The sequence below is a fragment of the Strix uralensis genome, chromosome 2 (genome assembly GCF_047716275.1).
Source record: "Strix uralensis isolate ZFMK-TIS-50842 chromosome 2, bStrUra1, whole genome shotgun sequence".
NCBI classification, from domain to species: Eukaryota; Metazoa; Chordata; class Aves; order Strigiformes; family Strigidae; genus Strix; species Strix uralensis.
In genome coordinates, this window is record NC_133973.1 from 64,267,077 (window position 1) to 64,294,030 (window position 26,954).

Below are 26,954 nucleotides of genomic sequence, written 5' to 3' on the forward strand. Positions count from 1 at the left end.
GATGCCTGTTTTTTGGAGTGAAGTTCGGTTCCTATCTGGATATGTCTTAATTTGCCACAACTGGAGAGAGTTTATTGTTAGATCTCATAAAATACTTTGGAAGACCAAAATTTTCTTGCATCAAATGCTAATCATCCTTTTACCAAACCTCAGAGAAGTTCATTCCCAAATCTCTTATAGGACATGCATCCCAACCTGTTCATGCATTGGGAAAGAATGCTTTTACATTTTTATATTACTATTGTACTCAGCAGAACAACTCTCTGTTATGTTTATAGCTGTTTGGTTCCATGTCACTCTGCGGCCCTGTTGTTCAAGCAGGAAAACAAACAAATAGATTATGTAGTCCTGACCCTCTCTTTCCCACACTGCTGAACTCTTGCCCCACCCCCCTTACAGAATGACATGCCTGGTCATGTGGCTTATCATAGGACAAGAAACACAGATTTTTTGGAAGTTTCTTAAAATATCAGCTGTCCATAATTGTCTTTGAATAATGTCTCTGTAACAGTATCTCAAGCTTTTAAAAGAAGCTGTGTTACAAATCTTGGCATTTCTGTGTTTCTTGTATGAACTAACTGATAGCTTCCAAGCACATGCCTGAGAAGCAGGTCGATGAAGGATAGCTATTTCTATACCCATCACTCTTCTGGGCATGGGAAAGGAGCGGAGGTGGAGGTAGGAACAGTTGTTTTAAGCCACTTTTATGCTTTCCTTATTCTGTCCCTGCCCTGTGCCCACCCATGCAATTTACAGTCCCACAGGTCTACACTGAGCTGCTTGTCACAGAGAGCCTGGTTGCCAATTTGGAATCGTTGAAGTGGGATGTGCACTGGGCAGTCCTCTTGCAACAGCAGTACCCTCTCCAAAAGCCCTCTCCAGAGGCCAGCAAGCCCAACGCTGTTACGTTGGATACAGCTGTCCTCCGGAAGGGCAGCCGTTCTGCCAGCATGCTCTGAAGGATCTTTGTGTGTCTCTCTTCAGCATTAACAGTGTAGAGGGTCCATAGTCTCGGAGAGTAAAAGGTCTTGCAGTTTCTCCCTTCCAAACCTTTGTTCTGATCTCTTTTTAGCCCGACTCTCGAAGCAGCAATAAGCAATTATAGAAGCTGTTCTGTATCCTTGTCTCCAGTGCTTTGCAGGCATTATTTTACTCTAAACATATGCTCAGAAGATCCAAGATCAGCGTTTGTGGGCTTGGATTGGACCTTTCTGCTTGTGAATTCCAAGGAACTGTTTTCCTTTATAGCACAAGTGACCAAAAATATTGCTTATTTTAGTGCTGCTTTGATTTGTCTGAGTAATTTATAGTAGACTGGGAACATACTGCTTGTTAGCTTTGCATGTTTGTTAACGAATGTGATCCGTCTGACATAAACCTGTACTTTCTGTACATGATTCTACACCCTGTCAGTACACAAGCTGTGAGAAGAGTCACTGATACATTCCTCTGTGGCTTGTATGTAAGAAGATACCAGTTTGAATGTATACCTCATTGTTGTACACTCAAAATAGTCAAGAAAAAAGAAAATCACTCAGTGAGTAGGTTAAAAAAGAAGAAAGGAAACAGGAGATTTTTCACAGGCGTTGACATTTTTTCCTCTGAGACTTTAAATACTGTGGTCTTGTTATCCAACTATTACAGCGATGGGATGTGTTAGAGATGTTTAAAATAGTCAGAAATGTATTTCTGCATGCTCCATCTTTAAAGCCAAAAGGATAGTGGACTGTCTTCACATTGAAACATAGATCCATGTGTGCAGCATGACACGATGGCGAGTGCAGCTAGGAGTAAGCACTGTGCTAAATCCCACTGTGAGTGATGTAACAGTGTTAGCAGTGACCAGTAAGCATCTCTTGGAAAAAACGAGTGTTTCTTGGTATTCCACCAGTTTCCTTCTAATTTCTAACCCACCCTTGCTGCTGCCGAGTCACAGCAGCCATTTCGGGTGAACTGGATCTAATAAGAGACACAGTAGGTAGGAGGAATCAATGTGTTTTCTGTGCTACTCTGCAGGCTGCTTGTGCCACCACACCCTCCACAGTTGCTTATGGAATGTTTTCCGTCCATCTGAGACGTTGTGTCAGCCACTCTTCAGAGAGTGGATAAGCAGATACAGCTTGGGCAGCAAGAGCTCAAAACTCCCTTTCAGGTTTCATAAACTTGATTTAGGATATTTTGATAGTATGAATCTAGACTCATGAAAAACATTTACGTTTCCTTGCTCCACTGTTTTTACTCAGTATGCCTTTTAACAAAATCCACAAAGACTCACTGTGGATTCTGGAGCAGGTTATGGTTTATTAACCACTGGCCATGTCCTGGATGTTTATGTGGAAAGCTTCAGTTCATCTGAAAGCTAAGCTAAACCTAGCAGCTGCCATTCCCTGTGAGAAGGTGCATGTATCCCTCTGAGAGATGGTGGGGGTAGGTGATGCATATTTTTTTCCTCATTTTCTCCTAAGACTAGACCTTTGTTCAAAACAAGCTTGTACTAGCATGATTAAACAGGTTTAGATAAGCCTTGCAAATGACTTTGTGGCTGCTTATTTACTTTGTCTAAAAAGCACATCTGAATTTGGTGTCAGCCTGTTTGGGAGAGTTCATTTATATGCAGACTGGCACCAAAATAACTCATCAGTCTGATTTCCTCACAAGTCAGTATGTGAACCCTTCTGGAATATGTATAAATTCAGATCCAATGCTTACTGCAGGCACGTTTGCTCATCTGTCCCAGCCTGGAAGCTGGGCTGCATTGACAGATCCAGCTTTCATTCCAGCCCTACCTGTTGCTGCACGGTGCTGGAAGCATACTGACTACAGCTGGACTTAGAGGAACAGTCCCACAGCTCCCTGTTCCAAGCATTAAGCCATTTATAACATCTCTTTCTTTCCCTGTGAGTCCTAGGCAGAAACTAGTCCAGAAGAGAAGAGAAGACTGCTTTCTAGAAGGGCTGCACTGTAAGCCTGGCTGTTGGTGGCTGCAGACTGCTCTATATATGAGGTACTTTGGGAAGGGCAACTCATGCTCATTGCATGAAAACAACTCACAGGACAGCCTTGGTATCTCAGTGGAGATGTTCCTTGTGCGTTCAGATTTTCTCCCTCAAAAAAAATTCTAAAAAAGAGGGAAAAAAGCAATTTCCAAATTTTGGTTTAGCCTAAACTGAGCTAAGATTTCATGTGCAGCCATCTGCATTGGTTAAACTAGCCCAGTTTGAGAGAACAGCTGAAGTTAAATCAGCACAACTCCCCAGCAGACTAGTAGTTTTCAACTCACCTGCTGATACGAGCTTCTTATCTCAAAGACTCTGAGTCTTCTAAAGCAACACAAGAATGGACTTAGCTATACTCTCCCTGTCACTCCTTGTCCCACTGATACCCTAAGGACATAGCTATACTCTCCCTGTCACTCCTTGTCCCACTGATACCGTAAGGCTATAATCCACCTGAAATTAGTGGGAATAGTGCACTATTATAATCAAGTAGATGGGAATTAATCAACATACTCAGTGTTGTTTAGACTGTAAGTATTTTAACAGGGTAGAATCAGGCCACAAGAACCGTGAATGTCTCTCTAGCATCTTTTGGGGGTTATCTGTTGTGGGTTTTTTTTCAGTATTTTGAGAATGTTCACAAGGCTAGGAAAAGTGGCTTGAAAATTCCAGATATGCACATGTTAAAACAGCAGATTAGTGCTCCATCCCACACATGTTGCCAAAATTAGATTTCCCTGAGGGAAAAGAGAGTTAAAAAAAAAAAACAAACAAGCAATAGAAAACAGTGTTTTTCCCTGTGCACTACCAGAATATTAAATTATAAACTATTTTTTTAGTTCTAAAGTTTAGCTGAAGATTTTAGAAAAACAACTCTTGTAAGAAGACCTGTGTTTGTCAGTGCAAAATGTGATTGTGTCACACCCTTTGTCTGAGGTCATGCCTTGAACGTTCAGTAGATTCCTCTGATGAGTGTTGAATCACTATGAAAAGCTCTACACCTTTATTGTATCTTTTTTCGGATAGTACCATGTTCAGAGATGACTTGCGTGGAAACCGTGGACGTGTCTAGTTAAAGAGGAAGCAACTACTGTCTCTCTAACAGAGAAACAAACGTGTAGCAGCTGTGTGCAGAACGGCCCAGTGCAGAGCAGGACCCAAGTCAGTGCTGTGGCAAACTCTTGTGCGAGCTAAAAGTCCTAAAGGAAGGCTGAGAACAATTTTTCACTCTTCAGTTTTCTCATGGCATTTAGTCAGCTGTCTCACACTGGGAGATATGGGGAAATAAAAACACAAGAATGATGGTTCACTTCCTCCTTGGTGGTCAGCTTTGAGCAAGGTTATCAACTCTTTCTAGTTTCCATTGTACAGGTGTCCAGGCCGCAAATTTGAGTGTCAAGAGAGCTTCACTAGAGGGACAAAAAATTTGAAAAACTGTAAGAGGAAATTTTGGATATCTTAATCTAAGCATTTGGGGCAGAAGGCGGGGGGGGCGGGGGGGGTGGGGGGGTGGTGGAGGAACAGTCCAGTTCTGAAGGGTGCCAAGTACTTGACTTTTACAATTGGCATTGGCTATTTGTTTTGGTGTTTAAATATAGGTTAAAGGGGCTAAATTGATGAATCTAAGTTTGAATGTCTTGGCTGTGAAGGGCCTCCCATCCCTAACGTAATCCTTTCAGCACCGGTGGAACAGTGGTAAATCCATGTAAGGAAATGTATTATGCCAGTGCTTGTGCTGCATCTGACCTCTAGAGAGGCAGGACATTTCATTCTCTGTATTGATAGTCCAGCACCTCTCTGTTCTGCTGTTTCTCTGAAAAAGCATTAGAAAACAAGAGGTCATTTCAGGTCTGTAGAGAAAATAAAATGTTATACTGCTTTCCTGTTATAGAGTAGTAAACATTTACATTTAAAAGTTACAAGTTAAGAAGAGACTTTCCAATTAATTTTTTTTTCTTGGTCGTGACTTTTCTGATCTCCTAGCCTAAGTTTTACTGAACAGACGTGTATTTCTGGAACTGTTAATTGTTTTGCCATACATTGACCTGTCAAATGGAAACAGGAAATACCTGGAATATCTGTTCTCAGAAATGAGATTTTGTAATATAATGCTGAGAACTCCTGATTTTAGAAACAGGATTTTTGAGCTGGAAACTCATCATGCTACACTTGTCTCTGATACCACAACCCCAGTTGGCAGTATCAGTGGTTAGGAAAGGATGGAAATGCCTTCTTTTCCAGAGCAGGAGGGTTCACAGTATTAAGCCACGTTTAACTCCAGCTATGATGGTATGGTCTCACTTTTCTTTGGAAGCACTGAGTTGGAGAAGGGGTCTGTTTTTCTGTCAGAAAAGGCATAGCAACAGAATGAGGAACTCCTGTATTTATCTCAGCATCCGGGATGTGAACCCTCATCCCACTTCTCTTTTCTCCACCTGCTACCCTCCAAGTCTTTCATGCATTTTAGTACTGATAAGGCCATGGAGGCCAGTGGAAATTTGCATTAAAATGTTACGTACATAGGAAGTGGCTGGCCATATGTCTCAAAACTGTTACTTCAATAGATTCATGAAAATTTCCATTCACTGGTTATTCTCAGGTTCATACTTTCAAGCTCTGCTATGACTCTGTGATGGTCAGACACTTTACATATGCGTATATTCTTGTGAGAGAGAAAGCTATGATCGTCCTGTAGGTATGTGACTGGAGAAGATACTGTTCTCCACACAGAAATATAGTGCTTATATTTCCATTTGGTTTTGAATTAAAAACATCAGTAGTGCATGGAGATTTATAGACAGCAGTGCTAATACACTAATTCAGTTTTCTTAATGACACAGTAATGGACTGGTTTACATGAAAGCAGGGAACACTTAGCCTTTTGACTTCTAAGAGAAAGAGAATTTGATGTTTAACATATGACATGGTTAGAAAGCATGTATAAGTTGTCATAAGCGTTTCCCATTCTCTACTTAACTTTTCCAAGCTTGTTTGCGTATTATATTTGTGGCCTGACTTGATTAAAGACCAGATTCAAAACCATGCCTCAGATGGCTAAGTATACTCATATACCTGTATAGCAGTGTGGCCTGCATGGCTGCGATCACAGGGATCTGACTTACAGGCTGCTGCAGTGTAACGGGAAGGGATAAAAATTACTTTATCCTGCTATTAACTACGTGGAGGTGAGTCATGTCAGCTATTAAGAAACAAAAACCAGTGGAGGATCTCCTGGTGATCCACAGGAAGCTGTTTCAGTGATCTTTGATTAAGGTAGATAACTGATAATGACATGGAAGAAAAACTACACAAACTATTTTATTCATTGATGTTCTCCCTGTTGGTCTTATTCCTGACATTTGTTCTCACTGGTTGCACTTCCACATCTCACACTTATTGAATTCTTACAATAATGAATATTTGCATAAGAATCATATAATCATGGGATAGTTTGGGTTGTAAGGGAACCTTTAAAGACCATCTAATCCAACACCCCTGCCATAGGCAGGGACATCTTCCATAGATCAGGTTGTTCAAAGCCCTGTCCAACCTGGCCTTGAACACTTCAGTGATGGGGCATACACAGCTTCTCTGAGTAACCTGTTCCAGTGTCTCACCACCCTCATAGTAAAAAATTAATCCTTATATCCAATCTAAATCTACTCTCAGTTTGAAACTGTTGCCCCTTGTCCTGTCACTGCAGCCCTTAATAGAAGTCTCTCTCCATTTTCTTATAAGCTCCTTTTAAGTATTGAAAGGCTACAATAAGGTCTCTCTGGAGCCTTCTCTTCTCTAGGCTGAACAACCCCAACTCTCTCAGCCTGTCCTCACAGGAGGGGTGTTCCATTCCTCTGATCATTTTTGTGGCCCTCTTCTGGATCCATTCTAACCACATCCATGTCTTTCTTGTACCAGGGACCCCAGAGCTGGATGCAGTACTCCAGGTCAGGTCTCACTAGAGCAGAGGGGGAGAATCACCTCCCTTGATCTGCTGGCCACACTCCTCTTGATGCAGTCCAGGATATAGCTGACTTTCTGGGCTGCAAGCGCACATTGCGGAGTCATGTCCAATTTTTCATCCACCAGTATCTCCAGATCCTATTCCACAGGGCTGCTCTCAATCCATTCATCCCCCAGTCTGTATTGATATTGGGGATTGCCCCGATGCAGCTGCAAGACCTTGAACTTGGCCTAGTTTAACATGATGAAGTTCACATGGGTCCATTCCTCAAGCCTGTCAAGGTCACTCTGGACCGCATCCCTTCCGTCAAGCGTATCAACTGCACCACTCAGCTTGGTGTCATCTGCAAACTTACTGAGGGTGCACTCAATCCCACTGTCTACGTCACTGATGAATAGTACTGGTCCCAGTACAGACCCTTGAGGGACACTATTGGTTACTGATTTCCACTTGGACATCGAACCATTGACTGTAACTCTTTGGACACAGCCATCCAGCCAGTTCCTTATCCATCAAACAGTCCTTCCATCAAACCCATCTCTCTCCAATTTAGTGGCAAGAATGTTGAGGAGAAATGTATCAAAGGCCTTGCAGAAATCCAAGTAGATTAAATCTGCCCAGAGGATAAGATAGCTGGTGAGAGAAGTCTGCACAAGAGTAATAAACTCTGCTGTTCTACTGTGCCAGAGCAGACAGATTCAACAGGTCATATTCATGTATGTTTTAATTCCACACAACTGAACAAAGCATACAGATTACTAAAGACAAGACTGTGCAGGAACTTTGTAACCATTGCGTGTGTCTGAAGCATGAGGCTGATTAGAGTGCTGAACAGAGAGGCAAACCTCAGTCCCTATCCCAGCAATACGTGTTCCTCTCCCTCAGCTCGTTTCCCACCTCTGCTGTCCAGTTTCGGAACTGGCAAGGCCATCATGAATTTCTTTTCATATATTCTATAACCAGTTGGTGTCTGAAAAAAATCACACTTGAATTCTTTGAGTTTTTGAAAAAGTGCTTTTCACTTTGCTACTGGAGTCTTTAACATGTTGATAGAAAAGGAACTTGCTCAGTAAAATAGTAGATGAGAATAGACAGACCAGAGTTCTGCAGCCATCCCAACTTCCCCCATGTACCATGCATGCCAACCACAGCCCTGCTGCCCTCAGATTGACTGTTAATCTTCACAGCTGCCCCTCTACCCTCTCCACAGGGCTATGAGTGAAGTACAGAAACAGCTGGGATTAAGCGGAGAAGGTGCCCTCTGAATGCTGTGTTTGCCTTAGGAGCATTAGTAGGGCAGGCATTCAACATGGGATAGTGAATGTTGATACAAGGTACAATTCCAAGCGAAGACAGCATGCTAGTGTCCAGCTCGGGGAGTTTTTCTTGGTTATATAGCCTTCTCACACTGGAGATGCTTGTGGAAAGGCTGACAAACCCGTGATAGTGCTGATATGAATGCTGCCCTGTAGTATTTGGAATAAAAGGTGTCTTTTCATTAGGACTGCTTCTTTTCCTCTGTGCTCTCTTGCAGCTGGCAGGGGCTGGAGTCTCTCAGTTCCTTGGACGGTCACTATATGTTACAGGTTTCCCTCACATCCTAGAAATGTCTCTTAAACATAATGCCTTGCAAGGTAAAGCTCCTTTTATCTAGATTCCCTGTCATCAAGTTGAGATGGGCTCATCAAGCTTTGGTGTGTTTAGCTGCATCCTGACACTACAGCTGCTACTGTTAGGTTTTACCATTCATAAGGAAAATCCTTCATTACCAGACACACTCTCTCATGTCAGGACTCCGATGTTCTGGTTTTTATTTGTGGAATGATGTAAGAGAGGTGCTTGGCATTTCCCTCTTCTGGTTGAAGGGTCTTAGTCCTTCCCATTCCCATTTCTTCTGGCAGAAGTTCATCCCACAAGAAGTCAAACTGGCCAGCAGCCCAGCCTAGAGCAGGAGTAGGCCAAGGTATATTCCAAAACTGACCTGAACTGTTGTGCTACTAAATTAAAATGACCGTGCAATGCTTCTGCCACTAATTAAGTGAAGTTTTCTTCCAGTGGTTACAAAATGCAGCAGAAAGACGACTAGAAATCTCTCCAGAAAGGGAAAATCACTGGAGAGTGGGAAAGGTTAAATCTTACCGAGTGTCTGCGAGCATGAAGTGAAAAGCCTCTGGAGGAGCAGTGCAGGTTGTCCGCGGAGTTTTGTGAGCCCTTGAGAAGCTTGGTTTGTGGTTTAGTTGAAGCACTGAGCTAACGCTGAGGTTGGTTCTTACAGACTAAGAACCCATTCATTTATTTCAGTGGCTGGCTTTTGGAATAGGCAGGTACCACTTTCTTAATTGTCCAGGTCTGGGTCTGTATTTCAGCCTTGACATACTCTGTTCCCTTACCACTCCAGTGCTAATATAGTCCATGAATGAGTTCATTCACACCACTGTAATTTTCAGTGCGTTGCTGAGGGTGGCCATCATCCCAAGGGACATTAGAACTTGCATGTGTGTATTTTCAGCATTGTTGACATTTTTTTTGATACTTTTGTCCCATGATTGACTAACAGCAATTTCCTCAGCTGTCTCATAGAATTACTGAGGTCTTCCTTGGCCTTGCAAGAAAATATTTCTTCTCCTGCAGGCAGGCTGGGTATTGCACTGTTCCCTCATATTATTTTCTACAAAGGGGAAAACTTTTACTCAGGTCAGCCAGAGGAAGATCAGCCCCCTAACATCTATTTGGCTTGCTCAGCTGTTCCGGTATTTCTGAATACTGAACATCTCTGTTCCATTTAAACAAACAGTACTGAAAAAAATCCAATTATAGTAGTAGTTGTCAGTGTGGAAAACAAAGCTATTAAATTCTGATGTACGTCTGGATCTGTTTAGTTCCTAAATAGCATAGATCAAACTGTTTCTTCCTATTCTTGTGAATTAGTGGCACAGATAAATTCTGCCAGAAAGACTAATGCAGTTTAGACATTAAAACATTTCACTCTTCCAGTATATAAACAATCTGCATGCTTTGGATACATAAAATCAATATGTAATTCCAGTTGCACATTAATAAAATGTCAGATTAATTTTATATGGTAAATGCAGGGTACTGTTACATAAAGTAATAATAGGATGGACCAATGCATTAGGAGGATGCGTTCTTATTGCACTTAAAAGCTTTTAAACTGGAAAGCTATTTTTCTGGCTGACGCAGATTTTTGTCTATTAAATATTTCCTTTGAGTTGTCCCCATGACTCCATTTCTCCCTTTTTGTTTCCTCCAGACATACACGCCAAAACAAATCTCAGAGCCCTCATCCAGCAATTGTACTGCAGGGAGAAGTCTGGATTAGATCCCCAGCATAGCTAGTAAACACAATGTGATAAGCAGGTAACTGTCACTGTCACCCAAGGGCATCCTGGGGTACTCGTCCTTTTGGAAGGAAGGACTCAACATCAAACACAGGTTTCTGCAGCACTGAAGTAGGGCAGAAGAATAAAGGAAAACATTTTAATAACTGTGCATTATTAATATCACTAGCAGGCCATTAAATCACCCATACAACATGCATTTAATGAAGGGGAGTATGTTTGAACACTGTGTAATTGTCAAACTAACTCATCTGGCAGAGCAGCATGCTTTGCTTAGGCTATGACAGTTTGGTGAGGTTGCCAGCAGAGTTGGAAAGGTTGGCATTTCACTGTAGAGATTCAGAGTGATCTTACAGCTGAAGTTCCAAGTCCTGTTGGAGAGAAATAAATTCAGTCTCCTTTTTTTTTGTGACAGATCTCTATAGTTCTTTCATCCATCTACCTGTTGTTTCCCACTCTGTAGAGGCATTGTGACATTTTCTTCCCCTCAACACTCTGCCTGTTTAAGATACAAGTTTTTCAGAGGGTGATACATCAATAGTCACCTGAGAAATAAAGGACAGTGGTTTATTTTAAGGAAAATTTTAAAGAAAACACCTTTCCATTATGTTTTATTCTCCTGTGTACAATTGTGCTTTCCCCAGAGACACATCCCAATTTTTGCAGACCTAAGTTACTGTATTAAATGGAACTCTTTATCAGGTTTAGTAGGTAGAGCATTGTTAAAGCCTAGTCATAAAACCTTTTACATCTGCAATTTAACTTTAATTTGAAATTCAGCTTTGAAGGAATCAATATTTAGCAGGTTTTTGCAATCTAAGTCTGCTTACGTAAGGGAAATCAGGCTTTCCATTGCTGCATTTAGAGTAAGAATGAACTTCCCAAAGTTTTAAGAAATTGGAAGTAGGATTTATGGATAGGATGTTAAACATTTTCCTAACAAGAAGATTTCTGAAGCAATGAAATATATGCTGTGGAATCCCTGAGTACATAAAATACCTAACATAAGTATCACTGTGTGTCCTTTTGATGAGTTTCAAACTTTCAGGAATACCTATGAGTTCCTAAAAAGTCAGCATTTTTTTCAGAGGAAGGCAGTGAACTAAGACTATTTTGTCAAAATCAAAATATGAAGTCAAGTATTTGAGGAAAGTCAGTTTCTTATTACTGAAGTAAATTAATTCTTTTTTATTCCTCTTGGATTTTTTTAATTTTTTCATTTTGATATGACATAATATGACAGAAGAGTGAAGCAAGAAGTGGTCTTCACTCCTCTGATGTATCTTGTGCATCATTTCACACATGCATAAACCTTCAAGACCTATTTTTAAAATTATATTGGTAAGAGAATTCTTACCAATAGAGTGAAGCGGATGACATTCAGTCACTGAAAGCTTCTGAATGCACGGTATGAACAGCCCCAATGTGGGCATATACCTGAATGTTTCTATTCATTCATGGTTGACAAAATGATGTATTTCTTTATTTCTATATTTCTGAAACTCTCAAACCATATGGGAAGAAATGACTGAAACCTCTGATTTGCATCTTTCAAGACCTTGTTATGACTTACCCACAGAAAAAGAATTGTGTTGTGCCATGGTGGTCACAGCAACAGGTTCCTGGTGTCTTGCTAGGCCATGCAACGCTGGACAAGGCATGCCACCAGTTTTACCTTCTCATTCCCTGTGTGCAGCCCTGTGGTCATCCAGTTTTTCTGACAGTGTTCACCAACCATCCAACCATTCCCGACATTCTCCAGAGCAAAGGCACCCAGACATATTTTGTGGTTTTACTCTTTGAAGTAACTTGCATCCTATTGCCAGTGTGCAGACAGTACAGCTTGGGAGCCCTATTGTAGAGTGCCATTGCTGTGATACCATGACGGTGATGTGAAATTCAAACCTGACAGAAGGAACAGCATGTGTCTGAAAGACCAGCAGAGAACCAAATTGGTGCCTATATGGATGATGCTTATATCCATGCTTACTGTGTCAAAAAAGCAGGGGCAATACCTAACATTTGGTAAAGAAGAAAGTACTAATCTTTCAGAGCCTGCAAGCACTAAGGTAGTATGAATAGCATGGGCAGAGAGGTTTACACTAGTCCGGTTCGCTCAGGATAAAGGGAAACAAGGTTTCAATTCCTTTTCAGTTTCATGGAAACCAAATCTGTGTTTCTTCACTACTAAATACCATCCATCTCTCATGCTGTTGCTCTTTCATCATTTCAAAGAGAATTCAAGATTGATTGACCTGGAGGGAGAGAGGCACAAGTGGGAATATGATTGTGTGCAGCCATAGAGTGTTAATGCAGGAGTAAAAACTTTTGACTTCTGGTTGCTGTTTCTTTTTTTCTGTTAAAATAATACAATGTGCTTGACTTTGCTTAGACTTTAACATATGTGGTGCTCATATTGACTTATTTCAAGTCAGCACTCACTGAAATTAGTATAATAATTTCTGGCCCTTCTTTAGATTTCTTGTTTCTCCAAGTGACCTTCAAGAATCCTTTCAAGCACAGTTTTTCTGTACCATTTTAACAATGCTAGTCTGTGCTCAAAATTAAGCACTACCTAGTAGTTAAATGTAAGCAGGATATTTTGCCTTACTGTACTTTGCAGGGACTTACCCTTAGAATTAGTCATGGCAAGTAAAATGTACATTATAGCAAAAAGGTAACAGGTTACTTAACAGAAATATATGACTGACATTAACAGAATTTAGCCCCGGCCTTTGCCAACCAACAGTTTCGTGAAATACTCTGGGGAACTTATTTGCAATCAGTGAATTTCTCCCAGGTTTGTATCAACCAGAAAGTCAGTTGTTCATGTCAGTCGTGCACGAGGCACAAGTCTGGGACACATGCAGAGGTACCATGTAATAAATATGATACATACCTTCGGAAAAGAAAAAAAAATGCCTCCAGTGGCTTTTTGTGAGTGACCTGGCCTTGTTGATGTGCAGTGGGAGACCATGAGAACACCAAATAAGTCAAGTTTTCAGGGAAATTAGGCACTGGAAAACCTCAATTCAGATTGCAGTCTGTCTAGGCATGGAGCTTTTCATCCCTCTTGAGGCTGGGACAGCTTTAATGCCCACCATTCTGCAAGTGGGAAGTAAAACACTGGAAACCAGGCACATGAGATAACTGCTGCACAAAGGTCTGGGGAAGTGCTATTTTTGACCATATTTTGATCTTGTTTGCTGTGTCTTAACAGTGATGCAGAAAACCTCTGTAAGAGAAAAACTAAAGGTAGTGGTGGATAATTTAATTTTTGCATGGACTTTTACCCAGAAAACAGCAGAAGTCATGATCTGTGCACTGTAAAAGCAACACTTTTGGCTTTAACCTCTGTCTAGCTGCAGCTTCTCTTAGCTGTTAATACATGAGAACATCATCAGAGTTTATGTTTCATTTGCTGCTGAAGTGTGGGTATCAGCATAAAAAGGAACAAAACTTTGATCATTGTGAAATCTTATGTTAACTTTGTGCTTTTTTATGACCACTGAAAGCAGTCACATGCACACAGTGTTTAATGTATTTGTTCATTCATTTACCAAAAGGCATTTTCACATCAAAACAGTGTCATCAGTTGTAATATACAGTGTGCAGCTACCCTTCCATTTCACAGGGAAGAAATGGAACTATTTGATTTATTAATAAACCAAACAGCTTTTGCCATAAATCAGAATTCAGCAGCTTTGTTTCCTTACGTAAACTGCTATTCTAATTGGATTTTTTCTCCTCCCAGATATTATCTGGTCAAAGACCATAATCACATATTTCAAGTTAATTGTAACACAACACAAATACACAGATGGTTAGATTTAATGATAAAGGACGTTTAGTTCCAAAACTGAGTCATAAATTAAAAGAATCCATGAACAAAGGAGGGAGAAAGACTATGTTGCATGGTAGCGATGCGGCCGTCAGGTAGGTTTAGTTCTCTCTGATCTTGACAAGATCTTTCTTTTTTGTGAAGACATAGCTGTAGATTTTAAGTCGATTTTTTCTTCTTATTTGTAAAGTCACTGGCTATGCTGGCAGGCTTGGTTAGCAGAAAGGGAATTCTGCAAAGGAAACTGCAAAATTCCAATTGCTCTGGAAGTTAATGTGTCTATGCTGCACTGAAACCATGCTCTCTCTGCTGAGTTCAGCAGCCATAGAAAACCTGCATTTGATTACATTGGGTTTTATTACTAGGTGTCTCTAGGATTCCCTCAGGGGCATTCATCAAAGATGTTAAGATTTCTTTCTTTTCTTTTTTTAAGACCACTGAATGAAAATTCATGCTAAATTAACTGCATTATATATAGTACGTTATAATAAAAAGACAAGAAATGTTTCCCTTTACAGTCTTTTCCCTCCAATTTACGAATGCAATTTAAGCTACAGCGGTGACTCTTTTTTAACACAGTCCTTAGGCAGACAGACAGCATATTATTGAAGCACCTTGAGCAATGTTTGTAGATTATTTTTCCTGTACTTTTTTGGTTTTTTCTGCCAAGGAACATACTGGGGCAAGGAAAGAAAAGATCATGTTCTGGGGGCAGCAGAGCAGGTGTTAACATAGACAACACAGGCCTTCCCAGCACAACAAGCTTTGGTGTGACTTGGGAAAGCTTCACCTTCTCAAACAATCTCAAGTAAAGCCAGCTGCCAGGTAGTACTGGCTGGTGGTATAGTGTCCCTGTAATGTGAACCTTTGCTGGAGGCAAGGACACAGGCAGAGTGTGTACAGTTTAGGAGCTGTAGTAACAGATTTCAGATGTCAAGGCCTGAAAGCTTCATGATATCTGTTCTAGCCAGTGATGGCTTCCTTGTGATTGCTGGTGTCTGTGCCTGTCTGAAGTGAGCAGCTGAGGAACAAGAGTCAAAGGAGGTGAATGTGTGGCTTTACAATATCTGCCCATTCTACAGCCTAATGATGTCTTAGATGCCTCTGTAGAACCAGGTACTTCCAAGCATTTCCAGCTTCAAACCTCAGTCACCTAGAGAAATTTAGGGCTGACCATGAGAAATATCTAATAAGCTTAAATACCAACAGTATTTGGTGCTGAGAAGATCATCTGGACTTCTTCCTAAGGCTCAGGTACTTGACTGCTAACTTTGACATAATTTAGGGAGTCTGATTCTCAGCATAGCAATCTTCTTTGCTCAGAGATGTCCTTTGTTTTTCTCCTTTTTGTCCCCCTTGTTTACAAGCTGAATTCTGCATATGAAAGCAATTCTTTCCTCCAGTGGGCTGTAGCCGCCTCTAAGTGACAGCCCATCTTCACAGTTTTCTTTATCATCTCTTGTTTCTTGAAAATAGAGGAAAAGTTTCCAAAAGTGTCAGGTGTGGGTGGTTTGAATTGCCTCCTATATACTGTAAGTCTGTCTTTCTTCCTGGTGTAAGTGGTAGAAAAATGAAGAAGGGCGTTGATGGTGATGCTGACATATCCTCTAGTTTCTTATATCTCTTATTTAAAATCTAGTTTCTTTCACCTCTTCTGAGTAGAGTCAATATAAAAAAAAAACAGAGACTCCTGTGTGTTTCAGAGAAGTGGACAGTAAGATTGTGTCCGTCCTTTGGTTACCAATTCTGTCAGCTATTACCATAGTGTGTTCTAAAAAGTAGTGGTTGGGGTCTACAGCTGCTCAGCAAAACCATTATAAAACAACACTTGCAGTGTTATCACAGTTGAAAGCTTAATAATATGATAATTCACAATTGGTTCTTTCATTCAAATGGTGTACAAAACAGTTTTCCAAAGGTAGTCCTCATCAATGGAGACAAACAGCCTTCTCAGCAGCACCAGGACCAGGTATCTCTGATTTTACTGCATAGTTTGTTTGGTCTGGCAAAGAAGGGAGAACCTTCATTTTTATTTAAAAAAATCAGGTAATTATGCTGTGATAGGATGTTTTTCCTCAGACACAACAAGGTGCTAACTACAGGTAAACATATATAGTCAGCAGAAATACCAGCTTCAGACTAATGAGCTAGAGAATCAAGAAGGTTTTTAAGTATTAGGAAAAAGTTACTCTGCTATATGTGTGCAGTTTGCTGTAGTAGATTAATTTATGTCTGTTAGCATAAAGCAATTAAGAAGTCTCGCTAGTATTTCAAAAGCTCATATTAGCTTTTTCATAATTGGCAGTATATTGACTTATGTTGACCTGGATTTTCAGTAGATTCACTGAACATGAAGTATAGTGATACTACTGAATATTTTGAGCCTTCCCAGACAAATTTCATTTTTCCACTCCAGACCAAATTCATTTGACTTCTGGGCTTGGCATGTTTTATCTAATGCTTTCAGAAACTCACATTCTTCCACTTGCGGAACAAAAAAGTCATCCTTATAAGGGAGATTTTGGAAGGCATCTAAGGAATTTTGATGCCCAGGTTCCTTTGATTTTCAGTGCCAGTGGTCAGTGTCATTCATTTGATTGGTTTGGAAAAAAAAAAAAAAAACAAACTGGACTGTAGTATATTATGAAAGCTGGAAAAGAAAGAATTTTGGCTATAATTTGCAAGTCTTTGCCCTTAGTAATTAACATTTTTATTATTCCAGGACTCAGAATTTGACCCCTTGAAGTTCACCAGTGTCATTGAATGTGAGAAGCCAAACAATGACTTAAGTAGGTTTCGAGGTTACATGTGAGTATTTCATATAATATCCTTCAGTATACACTCCTTTTCTCTAATATGGAATAAAATAAATGCTGGTTTGTTTTGACCTGTGTTCTGTAAGTTGCATCAACATGACATGTAAATAGGGCTGCATATTTAAGGCTTTTTTAGAGGATCCTCACTTTTCCATTCCTTAGGATGGATTTAGTTGTTTAGCTTTGATCAGTTTACACTCCAGAAATGAATGCATGAAGCAGCGCAGTTACAGACACTCTTCTCCCTTTCCTTCCTTCCATGGATCAAAAAAGCCCATCTGGAAATGGGAGGAAATAGAAAACCAGTCCAAGAGAGCCAACAAACAAACACAATCTGTTGTGCACTGCTTTTATGAAGATGGGTCTGTTTGATGTTTCTTTCAATATGAGTGTCATTGAGGAAAATCAGAAGGCGGAACTGGTATTTCTCCAGCTATGGCAGTATTCCTATCCTCTCACTCAGACAAAATAAAACAATTCGCTCCCACGAGGTGTGCTTGTACATTGCCACTCAAGAATCACCTATGGCCACTTGACTTAATTCTAAACAAACAGAACTGCATTAACAGGGGTGCTCATCTCTGGCCAATCAGTCCTGCTCAGAAGCAAACGTTTTAGTATGTGCAAAGCACTTTGCTTCTAACATAGCCAGGACTGTAGTGTGTAGGCATGCTGATGGTGGTGACTTAGGAGATGCACTCTTGCATGACTTATTTTTCTACAGTCTGTCACCACATGGAGAGTGAGAGCCTGGGATATTTAATTTTTGTCTAAATTTTAATGAAGAGAGCTAAACAGACACTAATTCTCTTTAGAATACAATTATTTACTACCCATATTGATTAGGAGTGATAAGCAATATTGAAATGTATAAATGGGACAAGGTAAATTTCTGGAGTTCAGGAATTTTTTACAGTGACGCTATTCACCACCTCAGTTAATACTCTCAGATGTCACAGATTGTGTAGGATGTATTGTCAACTGGTGTTAATCAGGACAGTTTTTTTCAAAGTACATGAAGATGTAGTGTGGGAAAACATGTTCCTTTATTTAGCATCACAAAGCCCTACAGTTCTTTTAAAGATGTTAGTATTAGACATTACTGTATGAGGGTGTGTAATTGTCTACATTAATAGAGAGCCTTCTTTCCTGCAGAAATGACATTTCCAGATATGGAAATGAAAAGTTTGGCAGCTTTTCTAGCACACTTCATTTGTGTGAATCTTAGTTCCCAAAATATTGAGCAGAGGTTGAATACTGTAGAAGATATGCATAAATCTATCTTTTATTATATATTTACTTATGTACTCCATGTGAAAAATGTCTGTAGCATGCAAGTTACAGAATCATTTGAATTATGGAGCAGAAAACATGGTAGTACCTTTCAGAAGACTGTTGTTCACTATTGATTCTATTTAATCTTTTTTATATTTTAATGTTTCACAAAGGATGTGAATATATTTTGACACAGCAAAAAGCCAAGACATCAGTTTTCAATCTGGCAGAAAGCATCAGTTGATTTTCAGGTGTCATGAGCTATGCTGCAAGAGATTTACAACTAAAGGACCATGGGGTGTTTGAAGTAAAGAGTGGGGACAAACCCCTCAACAAATAAACTCCTAGTCTCCTAATTTATCATGGGAGAAGTCTTTTTTTCACATCATTGTAGATTTCCTTCATTAGTGTTATGAAATCATGGGTCTATTTCAAATCATACATTAGCAAGATGAATAGTAATTATCACATCTGAATTGAAACATGTCATTGCCATGTCAAACTCAGATCTTAACTCTTAAACTCTTGTTTAAAATCTTACCACTAGTCACTGCTTGAAAGAAAGGTTCAGATAGCTCCCAGCTGATAATAGCTCAACTGAAATGTTACTGAGATATTTAAATAGGAATGCTATGAGATAATAGACTTTCAAGAGATCCATATGTAAAAGCTGTGCTGAGACATTACTGTCAAAGTTTGCTTGAGGTTTTGACCACTTAGTAGGTTTCCAGTTTTGATTAAGACTATTTTTTTCTGTTTGAAATAGGAAGAGCTCCTTTGATTCTAATGTCTGTGCTGACAAATCTTTTGGGGAATGGAAATATTGGGGGGGGTTTTGTGTGTGTGTCTGTGTGCGTCTGTGTGTGTTGTAAACATGTAAAAATCCTGTTCCCCACAGTTATTCTGAAATGAGACCACTATAGCTAACCAATGTAACAGTCAGGTCAGGGTAAAATAATAAAAATCACAAAAATATTGTAAAACGCATTGAGACGGGCCTGGCCACATGCAAAAGTGTAGCATGCACATTACTACATGTGAATTCTTTGGTTATATTGGTACGATCTGCATTGAACACACTCTAGGTGTGCAGATGGACAGGCAGGCTACCAGTTCTACTCAGGTGCTTGCTTTAATACTGTTTTGCAGTTTCTGGACTCTCAGATATCCCAAGCATATTTTCTCTTTTTTATTTCCCCTATAACAAGTCTTCCGTGTAAAAAGAATAGAATAAAACCTAACATGCCCCCTGCCTGTATGGGTCTAGCCAGATTATGTGCAGTATGCATGGCAAACATTCAAAAATCCCATGCCAGGTTCCAAACCCAACAAAATTGGATTTAAAATCTTGTTTCTAGCTTTTTGTATGTATATGGACAAGGGAAAAGGAAAAGTAGTAGTTGGCATTCTGGCTTTTCAGTTTTTCTCTGAAAGTAAAAATTTTATTATTAGACAAGAACAGAAAACTTCATCTGATCACACCAAAATAAGTATAGCAAAGAATTATAAGAATATGAATACATGTGTGTATTTCTATTTCAAAGCTTGATATAAGATAACAAAACCAAATTAATATAAAATCATGTTACAGTTTTTTTAAGAAAAAAATCTATAAATCTATACAGTGAGGTCTCTTGTGTGCTATAGTGACCCCACCTCTCCTGGAAAAAAAAAAACACAAAACCTAGACTTAAGTTTCATTAGAACTGAGAGTCAGGAAATTTCTGACTGATGATGTGCACTGAGACTGTGTTTAAGACTGTTGAATATTTTCTTTGGGAGTGTCAAGCCTTGGAAAGTAATGCCAGCTTTACCATTTGCTTTGTAAGATACTTGAGAAACCAGAAAGTGAAAAATACTTTCTTTTGAATACAGTTTTGATATGTCACCATGTTATTTAATGCTAGTAAACATGTAACAAGGAAATAATAGAAGGCTGAAGTGAGCTACCATCGGACTTATTTTTGCACTGCTGTGTTAAACCAGGAAGCTTATTTCTACACAAACACTTTCAGAGTGCTGTAGCAAAGTACTAGCTAGCTGCATATGGTCTGCCCATTTCTCCTAATTCGTGGTGCATGTGTATATTAGATGTTTAGATACTGCATATTTGCGGTGTCATCCATGTGAGAAATTGCAGAGCAGAAGAGCATTGCACCTGCGCTTGCCAGTGAGTTTCCTCACAGGCTAGCCTTCGCGTTCCAGGCGTCTGAGCAGCTTCAGCTGGCCACTGTTTTAAATACTGACAGAGAAAAGTTTCCTTCTTTGCCTCCAAAGTTATACTGGCCTGAATCCAGAAAGGGGAAAAACAGACTGTTCAGCCTCTGTAACAAGCTTAAGGTTTATAACTCTGCAGGGCTAGAAATGGGATCTAAGCCATCTCTCCACCAGACGTAAAGTTATAGCCTTGACAGGTTTGTTATCAAAGTGAGGAGTTTTATCTAACTCTAGTTTTCATTATTTTTTAATCCAGACCTGTATGTCTGTAATTTTTTTTTCCGTTTATCATCAGCACCCAATTGCTTTATATGTATGTTCTGTTAGTCACTGAGAGTGAGCGCAGACAAGAAGGAAACAGTGAGTTTCCTCCAGCCCCTGCCAGCTTCTTTCTCCTGTATTTTGATTTCATCCATGGTTTGTGAAGGTCTGGTGAGAAACAGGTGAGTTGATTGTCTTCATTTGGATACGGAAGAGTAAAAAGCAGTACCAAACACATGTAAGGATGAGTTATGGTAAGAAGGCTCAGCCTGTGGGTGAGAATGGTAGACTGGGATCTTGGCACCTACAGGTTAACTTCAGATGTTGCACCATTGCTTTGGAGCAGTTGTATAAGCTAAGATAGTAAGAACAAATATATAATTGTACAGAACAAATACACAAGTAATTGTATATAAATGTTGCCATGTGCAATATAGCTGTCACAGTCCACCGTTACTGTGAGTGTAAACAATTGATGAAGGCCATAAAATCATAAGCCAGAACAATTACTTCTTAAGTAGGATTATCTTTAAAAAGTCCCATTTGTTAACAGGAATCATAATTATCATTTAGAGTCTTTATTGGAAATTCAAACTAACATCGTCATGATTTACGAGAAAGGCTAATATAAAATTCAGCCTCAAAAAGCAGAGGAACGGCAGAACCTTGGTAGTAGTGTAATTTCTACAGTACAGAATCATTAAGAAGTTATTTCCCACAGTTTAAGCCCAGCCAATTTTGGGTAATTCTCCAGCTGGCAATCAGTGCTTACACCTATTGGCATACTGCAAGAGGGCTGTTGGGCAGCCCCCAGGTTTTGAAGCTCCTTTGGCAAAAGGTGAGGCAGTGGGTAAGGGAGGTTTACTGAAGAGGACAGAAGCAAAACCTCTGTTCTTATATCTGAGGCCAGCAAGGAGGATGGGCTGAGCAGGGGAAGTTCTCTCCTGATAAAAAAAAACCCTTCATTTTTGTATCAGAATCGCAAACTTGATGTTACCTACTCCTTTCCTTCTCCATTGGTTTCTGTCTCTAGTCAGATGTTATCACTGCTGCACCTACCTCAACTGTCAAACCCACCACTTTTTCTCCATCCCTACAGCGAAAAGCTAAGCATACCTGTTGAAACACCAAGGCTTTTAATTTATATTTTTGAGCAGGGAGTGGATATAATATATTATATTGAACTAAAAAGGACTGTGTATATGTGTCTGTATATATATATATACACACGTATGTATGAATGTGTATGTATATATTATTTGTGAGTGTATTCTACTCACTAAGAGCATTGACTAGAGGCTACATAGTACAACCAGCATAACAGCATAATCTGCCAAGTAGTCCTACTAGACTGGGGAAGAGTACAAAGAATTGACCAATGTGCACATTTTCTTCTTGCAGATCTCAGGATATTTGATATAGTCCTTCAGACCTGAGGTCCTAGAAGCATGTGCTAAAGCTAGAATTTTGGTCCTCATTTAGAAAAAGAAAAGATACTAACAGTCAGAGAAAAGCGTGAAGATATAACCCAGGTGTGAAGGCTTAGAAAACAGGAAACAAATAAAAAGAACTCCACCTTTTATAAAAGGCACAATTTTAAGACAGTTTGCAGATTTTGGGGGACATAGGATTTTAAATGCTCAAATCCAGGTAGCCACAAAATTCAATGTTGCAACAGCACAATGTTAATTTTAGCATAGCACATGTGCTTTTCCAAGATTTCTCTTGAACTCCCACCTTTTACTATTTTTTTATTGCAGTCCATTTTTTAGACTTTGAAAGGGTGATGGTTTTGATGCTCTGAAAGTGAAGGCAGAACATTTAACCATTTCAGACTTTGCTTTAATCTTCTCTGAGGCATTGGGATACTGCAGTTGATTAAATTAAATTTTATTCATTTAGAAGAGGTTTTAAATTATTATTTGGTTTGTCTTTTTTACCTAATAAAACATTCTAATGCTATTTTTTAATTGTTATTATTGTTTAGCATTTCCCTGATGACTCTTAATTCTCCTAAGACTGTTTTCTCTATTTCTCTGTCAGCTGAAATTTGAGTCAGTCCATACACAGCAGACAACAAGTTGTAGAGGAAATGTTACTGTGTTCCATTTTTCTCATGTGTTTTGGTGCTAGTCAATAGGAATCATCAGGGTGCAGGCCATTTCATCTTTCTTAGAGAGTCAGTGAGACACTTCTGAAAGAAATTTCTCTTGTTCTCACTGATGAACACATGGAATTTTTTCTCCTCTCTTTTTCACTGAACTGATGCATATTATCCCTGGCATATCTTCCATAGTATCACTGCTTCTGAAGTACAGTCCTTTCCCAATTTCACCATATTTCTTTCTAGGATTTCTTTGGTAAGAACATGTGAATAGTGGGTTAATCATATGCACTACACAGCTGCTCTTCGGTGGACTGGATTAACCATGATTGCACAGTTAATTTGTACATGCACAGAAAGTCCGATGCCTTTTCAAAGCATTAGATAGGCTGCACACATGCTGTAGATTTGGCCTGCATATCTCTAGTGAGCATTTGTCCGGTACATTTGTATATCCAACAGCAACTGGTACTGCTCCAGCTAGGCTGCTGCATGTCTGGGATTCTTGGGTAGGTATTCTCAGTTTTCAAAGTCTGCCAAAGAATCTTCCCAGGAGGAAGATCTGAGGAAATATTTCACCATCAGATTGACAAAACTTTTAAACTTTGAAGATGTTTCCTGGGCTTGTTATATTACAGAGTAGTATGTTTTAACAAGCTTAATGTTTTGACATGCTGTGCTTTGTTCTGTTTTTAAATTTTCTGCAGTGTACATAAAAGTGGAAAAAAGGATGGACTGTTCAAAGAAAATCTTCTGTTACGTGGATGTACCATTAGAAATACAGAAGAGGTTGCAGGAATAGTAATCTATGCAGGTAAAAGCTGTTTTTCTGTCTGATGAGGCATACCACCTTTTTACAGTTTCCTTGAAATAATAACAAATATCCATATGACATCATTTGATGTAATTGCTTCTACAGGGCATGAGACCAAAGCTTTGTTAAATAATAATGGACCCCGTTACAAACGCAGTAAGCTTGAAAGACAGATGAATGCCGATGTCCTTTGGTGTGTTCTCATACTTCTAATCATGTGTCTGTTTTCTGCCATCGGTAAGTGCTCTGTAAAAGTAGAAACTTAAGTATCAGAATCTCTTGGATTAGCTTTATCAAAAACATATGTATCTGCCAAAACTTGAAATCCAAAAGCTGCCTCCATACTGTCTAATTTTTGTTGTGTTTTCCTCTTTGAAATCAAGATGTCTTGCTACATAAACTCATCTAAACAGCTTCTTAGTGTCAATCAAATATACGCTGTTAGTACCAGAGATATGAAGGCTTATATTCTACTACCCTTGATAGCATCCAAAAATGTCAAGTCCAAAAGAAGCCACCTTATAGCTAGTCCCCTCAAAATTTCAGGTGGTAGAGTGTAACATGCCATTAATCAGTCAACAAAGTAATTTCTGAGCAGAGAATAAACATAATTAGCACAGTGCTGTTCCCCAGTACTAGTTATTAAATCAAGGGCACAGTGTACAACATTGACACACTGTCCCTAAGGCTGCAGCTTGAACACAGAAGAAATAAATAAAAGGCCAAATCTGCATAAATCCAAGCAGAAGATTCTCTAAGACTTCATGGAGTGTTTAAGGAAATTCTGAGGTTCAGGTTAATACTCTTCAGGCCTTTTTTCTATTTATTTGTGAGAAAGAATTGAGTTTTACATTTGGCACCCAAAATGATTCTTTATATATGGCATATGAATTCCATATCCTTAATGTTTGTGTGTTTTGTAATGTTTGTGTGTGAGTCATATGGCATAAACATCAGAATGTTTCCTAACAACCGTGGTGTAGTTTAATAACAATCTTATGCCATTTTAATACGTCTCTGTGTGCCTTTTTCCAGGTATTGTTAAATGCTGCTTAAAGATGAGTATTTCCAGCTGTGAATCAGACATCATATTTGTTTCCACTGAGTTCATGACACTCTTCTGTATTGTCTCAGTGTTGGAGAGCCCCATCCTCAGCGCTGAAGTGCAGTGGTAGGCTTAATTGCAGGGAGTCACAGCCTGCAGCTGTCCCCTCTGCCACTGCATCCCAGGTGTTGCTCCCAGAGCAGCAGCAGTGGGGTGTGCGCTGCCGTGGCTTCTGTTCAGCCAAAACTCCTGAGATACATAAAGGTGAATGGGAGTTGGTGGCACACCGTAGGTGACACATATGATTTCCCTTCTGTCACTTCTGCTACAAGGCTAGAAACCAGCAGCAGAGGGACAGAGCAAACTGCTGGAGGTCGTAACAACCAAAAACAGCTGGAAAGAAATTTGCTTGAGCCCTTGGAAAACAGAAGTGCCTGGCACTTCAAGACGTGCAAAGCTGTATTCTGTAAGAGTCAGGCAATTTTTGTACCTTCTGTCAAGAAGGTATAAGTGGTGGTACAACACTTAGCTAATTCTGTGGAAAAGCTGAGTCAGGATATTTATATACTGATGTAGGTCATTTTCAGTGTGGGGCTTCCAATTCTTGCTGTCAAGAATAACAATGTAGACATCAATAAAGACATCAGTATGGTGATATGCTCATATTGGTAGTATGGGGACAAAATAATTTGCTCACTTGGCTTAAGTACTCTATTTCTTTTTCAAGAGTTCAGTGCTGAGTTTATATAACAAGATGTAAAGGACCTTGTCAGATGTGGCTTACAAAATATTACTTTTAAAGTAGACCTTTGTCCTTTTTTTCTCATTTCTGACATATAGTGAAGATAGTTTGAATGCTTCTTATTGTGGGGGAATTCTTCCTTTTATTTAATCTTAAAAACATGAGGCATGTGTTCAGTTCTGGGGCCCCCAGCATAAGAAGGACATGGACCTGCTTGAGCAGGTCCAGAGGAGGGCCACAAAGGTGATCGGGGGCTGGAGCACCTCCCCTGTGATGACAGGCTGAGAGAGTTGGAGTTGTTCAGCCTGGAGAAGAGAGGCTTTGGGAAGACCTTATAGCGGCCTTCTAGTACTTAAAGGGGGCCGACAGGAAAGATGGGGAGGGACTCGTTATCAGGGAGTGTAGGGATAGGACGAGGGGTAATGGTTTTAAACTGAAGGAGGGCACATTTAGATTAGATATAAGGAAGAAACTCTTTACTGTGAGGGTGTTGAGACACTGGAACAGGTTGCCCAGAAAAGCTGTGGATGCCCCCTCCCTGGAAGTTCAAGGCCAGGTTGGACGGGGCTTTGAGCAACCTGGTCCAGTGGAATATGCCCCAGCCCATGGCAGCGGGGTTGGAACTAGATGATCTTTAAGGTCCTTTCTAACCCAAACCATTCTATGATTCTGTGATACCATTTTAGGTCTTTCAGGACTGCAAATCCTAGCACTATACTTAGAAAGGCAGCTTTCTGTCTCTTTAACCAGAAAGTCATTTTCCCAAAATAATAATAACCTTATCTTTATTTAGTTATCAGCACAATCAATTAAAAAAACATTTTGAGCGAGGCTTAGAATGTCTTCTGTTCTTAGTTCCTCAGCTTCCATGCTGTTGACTCTGCTGATACTGTTATTTCATTAGTTCTGTAGATGTAGTGGTTAAGATTCACACAGTAAGATTAAAGTCTCTGCTGACTTTATCCAGCTGAAACTAGTTTAGTGATAGTTGGCTAGTGATATACCTAGTACAGTCAGTTGAGTTCTTTCATTTTAACACATCAAATATCACTGAAATCATTCACTTTCTGAAGAAGTCTAGTTTCTCTGCTGATTACAGAAAGATCCTAAACTACTTCAGACTAGCCAGCTCACTTTAGTTGGATAAAGTTATGTGAAATGACTTGCATGCTGTCATTAAGGCCAGACAAACCCCCTTCTCAAACCCCAAATCCCAGGGCACAAAAAACGATGATTTTGGGGCCTTTTTCAGAAGTCATGCAGAATAGTTGAAAAGAAATATCACTTTCCTCCGTAACTCAACTCCAAGAACAAATTCATACTATAAGCATTTTTCCTTGGAGTTAATTTGCATTTTTCTCTCTTTCAACTTTTCTGCAGGTCATGGCCTATGGGTATGGCAATATGGTGAGAAGAAGAAGCCAATTTTTGATGTTCCAGGGCCTGATGGCAAATATTTGTCTCCTGTTTTAGCTTCAGTATATTTATTTCTGACAGTGATCATAGTTTTCCAGGTAATCAAG

General features: G+C 39.7%; 1 protein-coding gene across 1 annotated transcript in view; it reads left to right on the forward strand.

Annotated features, from left to right (window-relative positions):
* The window catches only part of ATP10A (ATPase phospholipid transporting 10A (putative)), a 116,744-nt gene that overhangs the window by 47,772 nt on the left and 42,018 nt on the right, over positions 1-26,954 (forward strand). The window contains exons 3-6 of the mRNA XM_074858994.1: positions 16,880-16,965; positions 23,538-23,644; positions 23,750-23,881; positions 26,812-26,945. Coding sequence (XP_074715095.1) covers positions 16,880-16,965; positions 23,538-23,644; positions 23,750-23,881; positions 26,812-26,945 — 459 coding nt within the window. The remainder of the gene's footprint in view (positions 1-16,879; positions 16,966-23,537; positions 23,645-23,749; positions 23,882-26,811; positions 26,946-26,954) is intronic.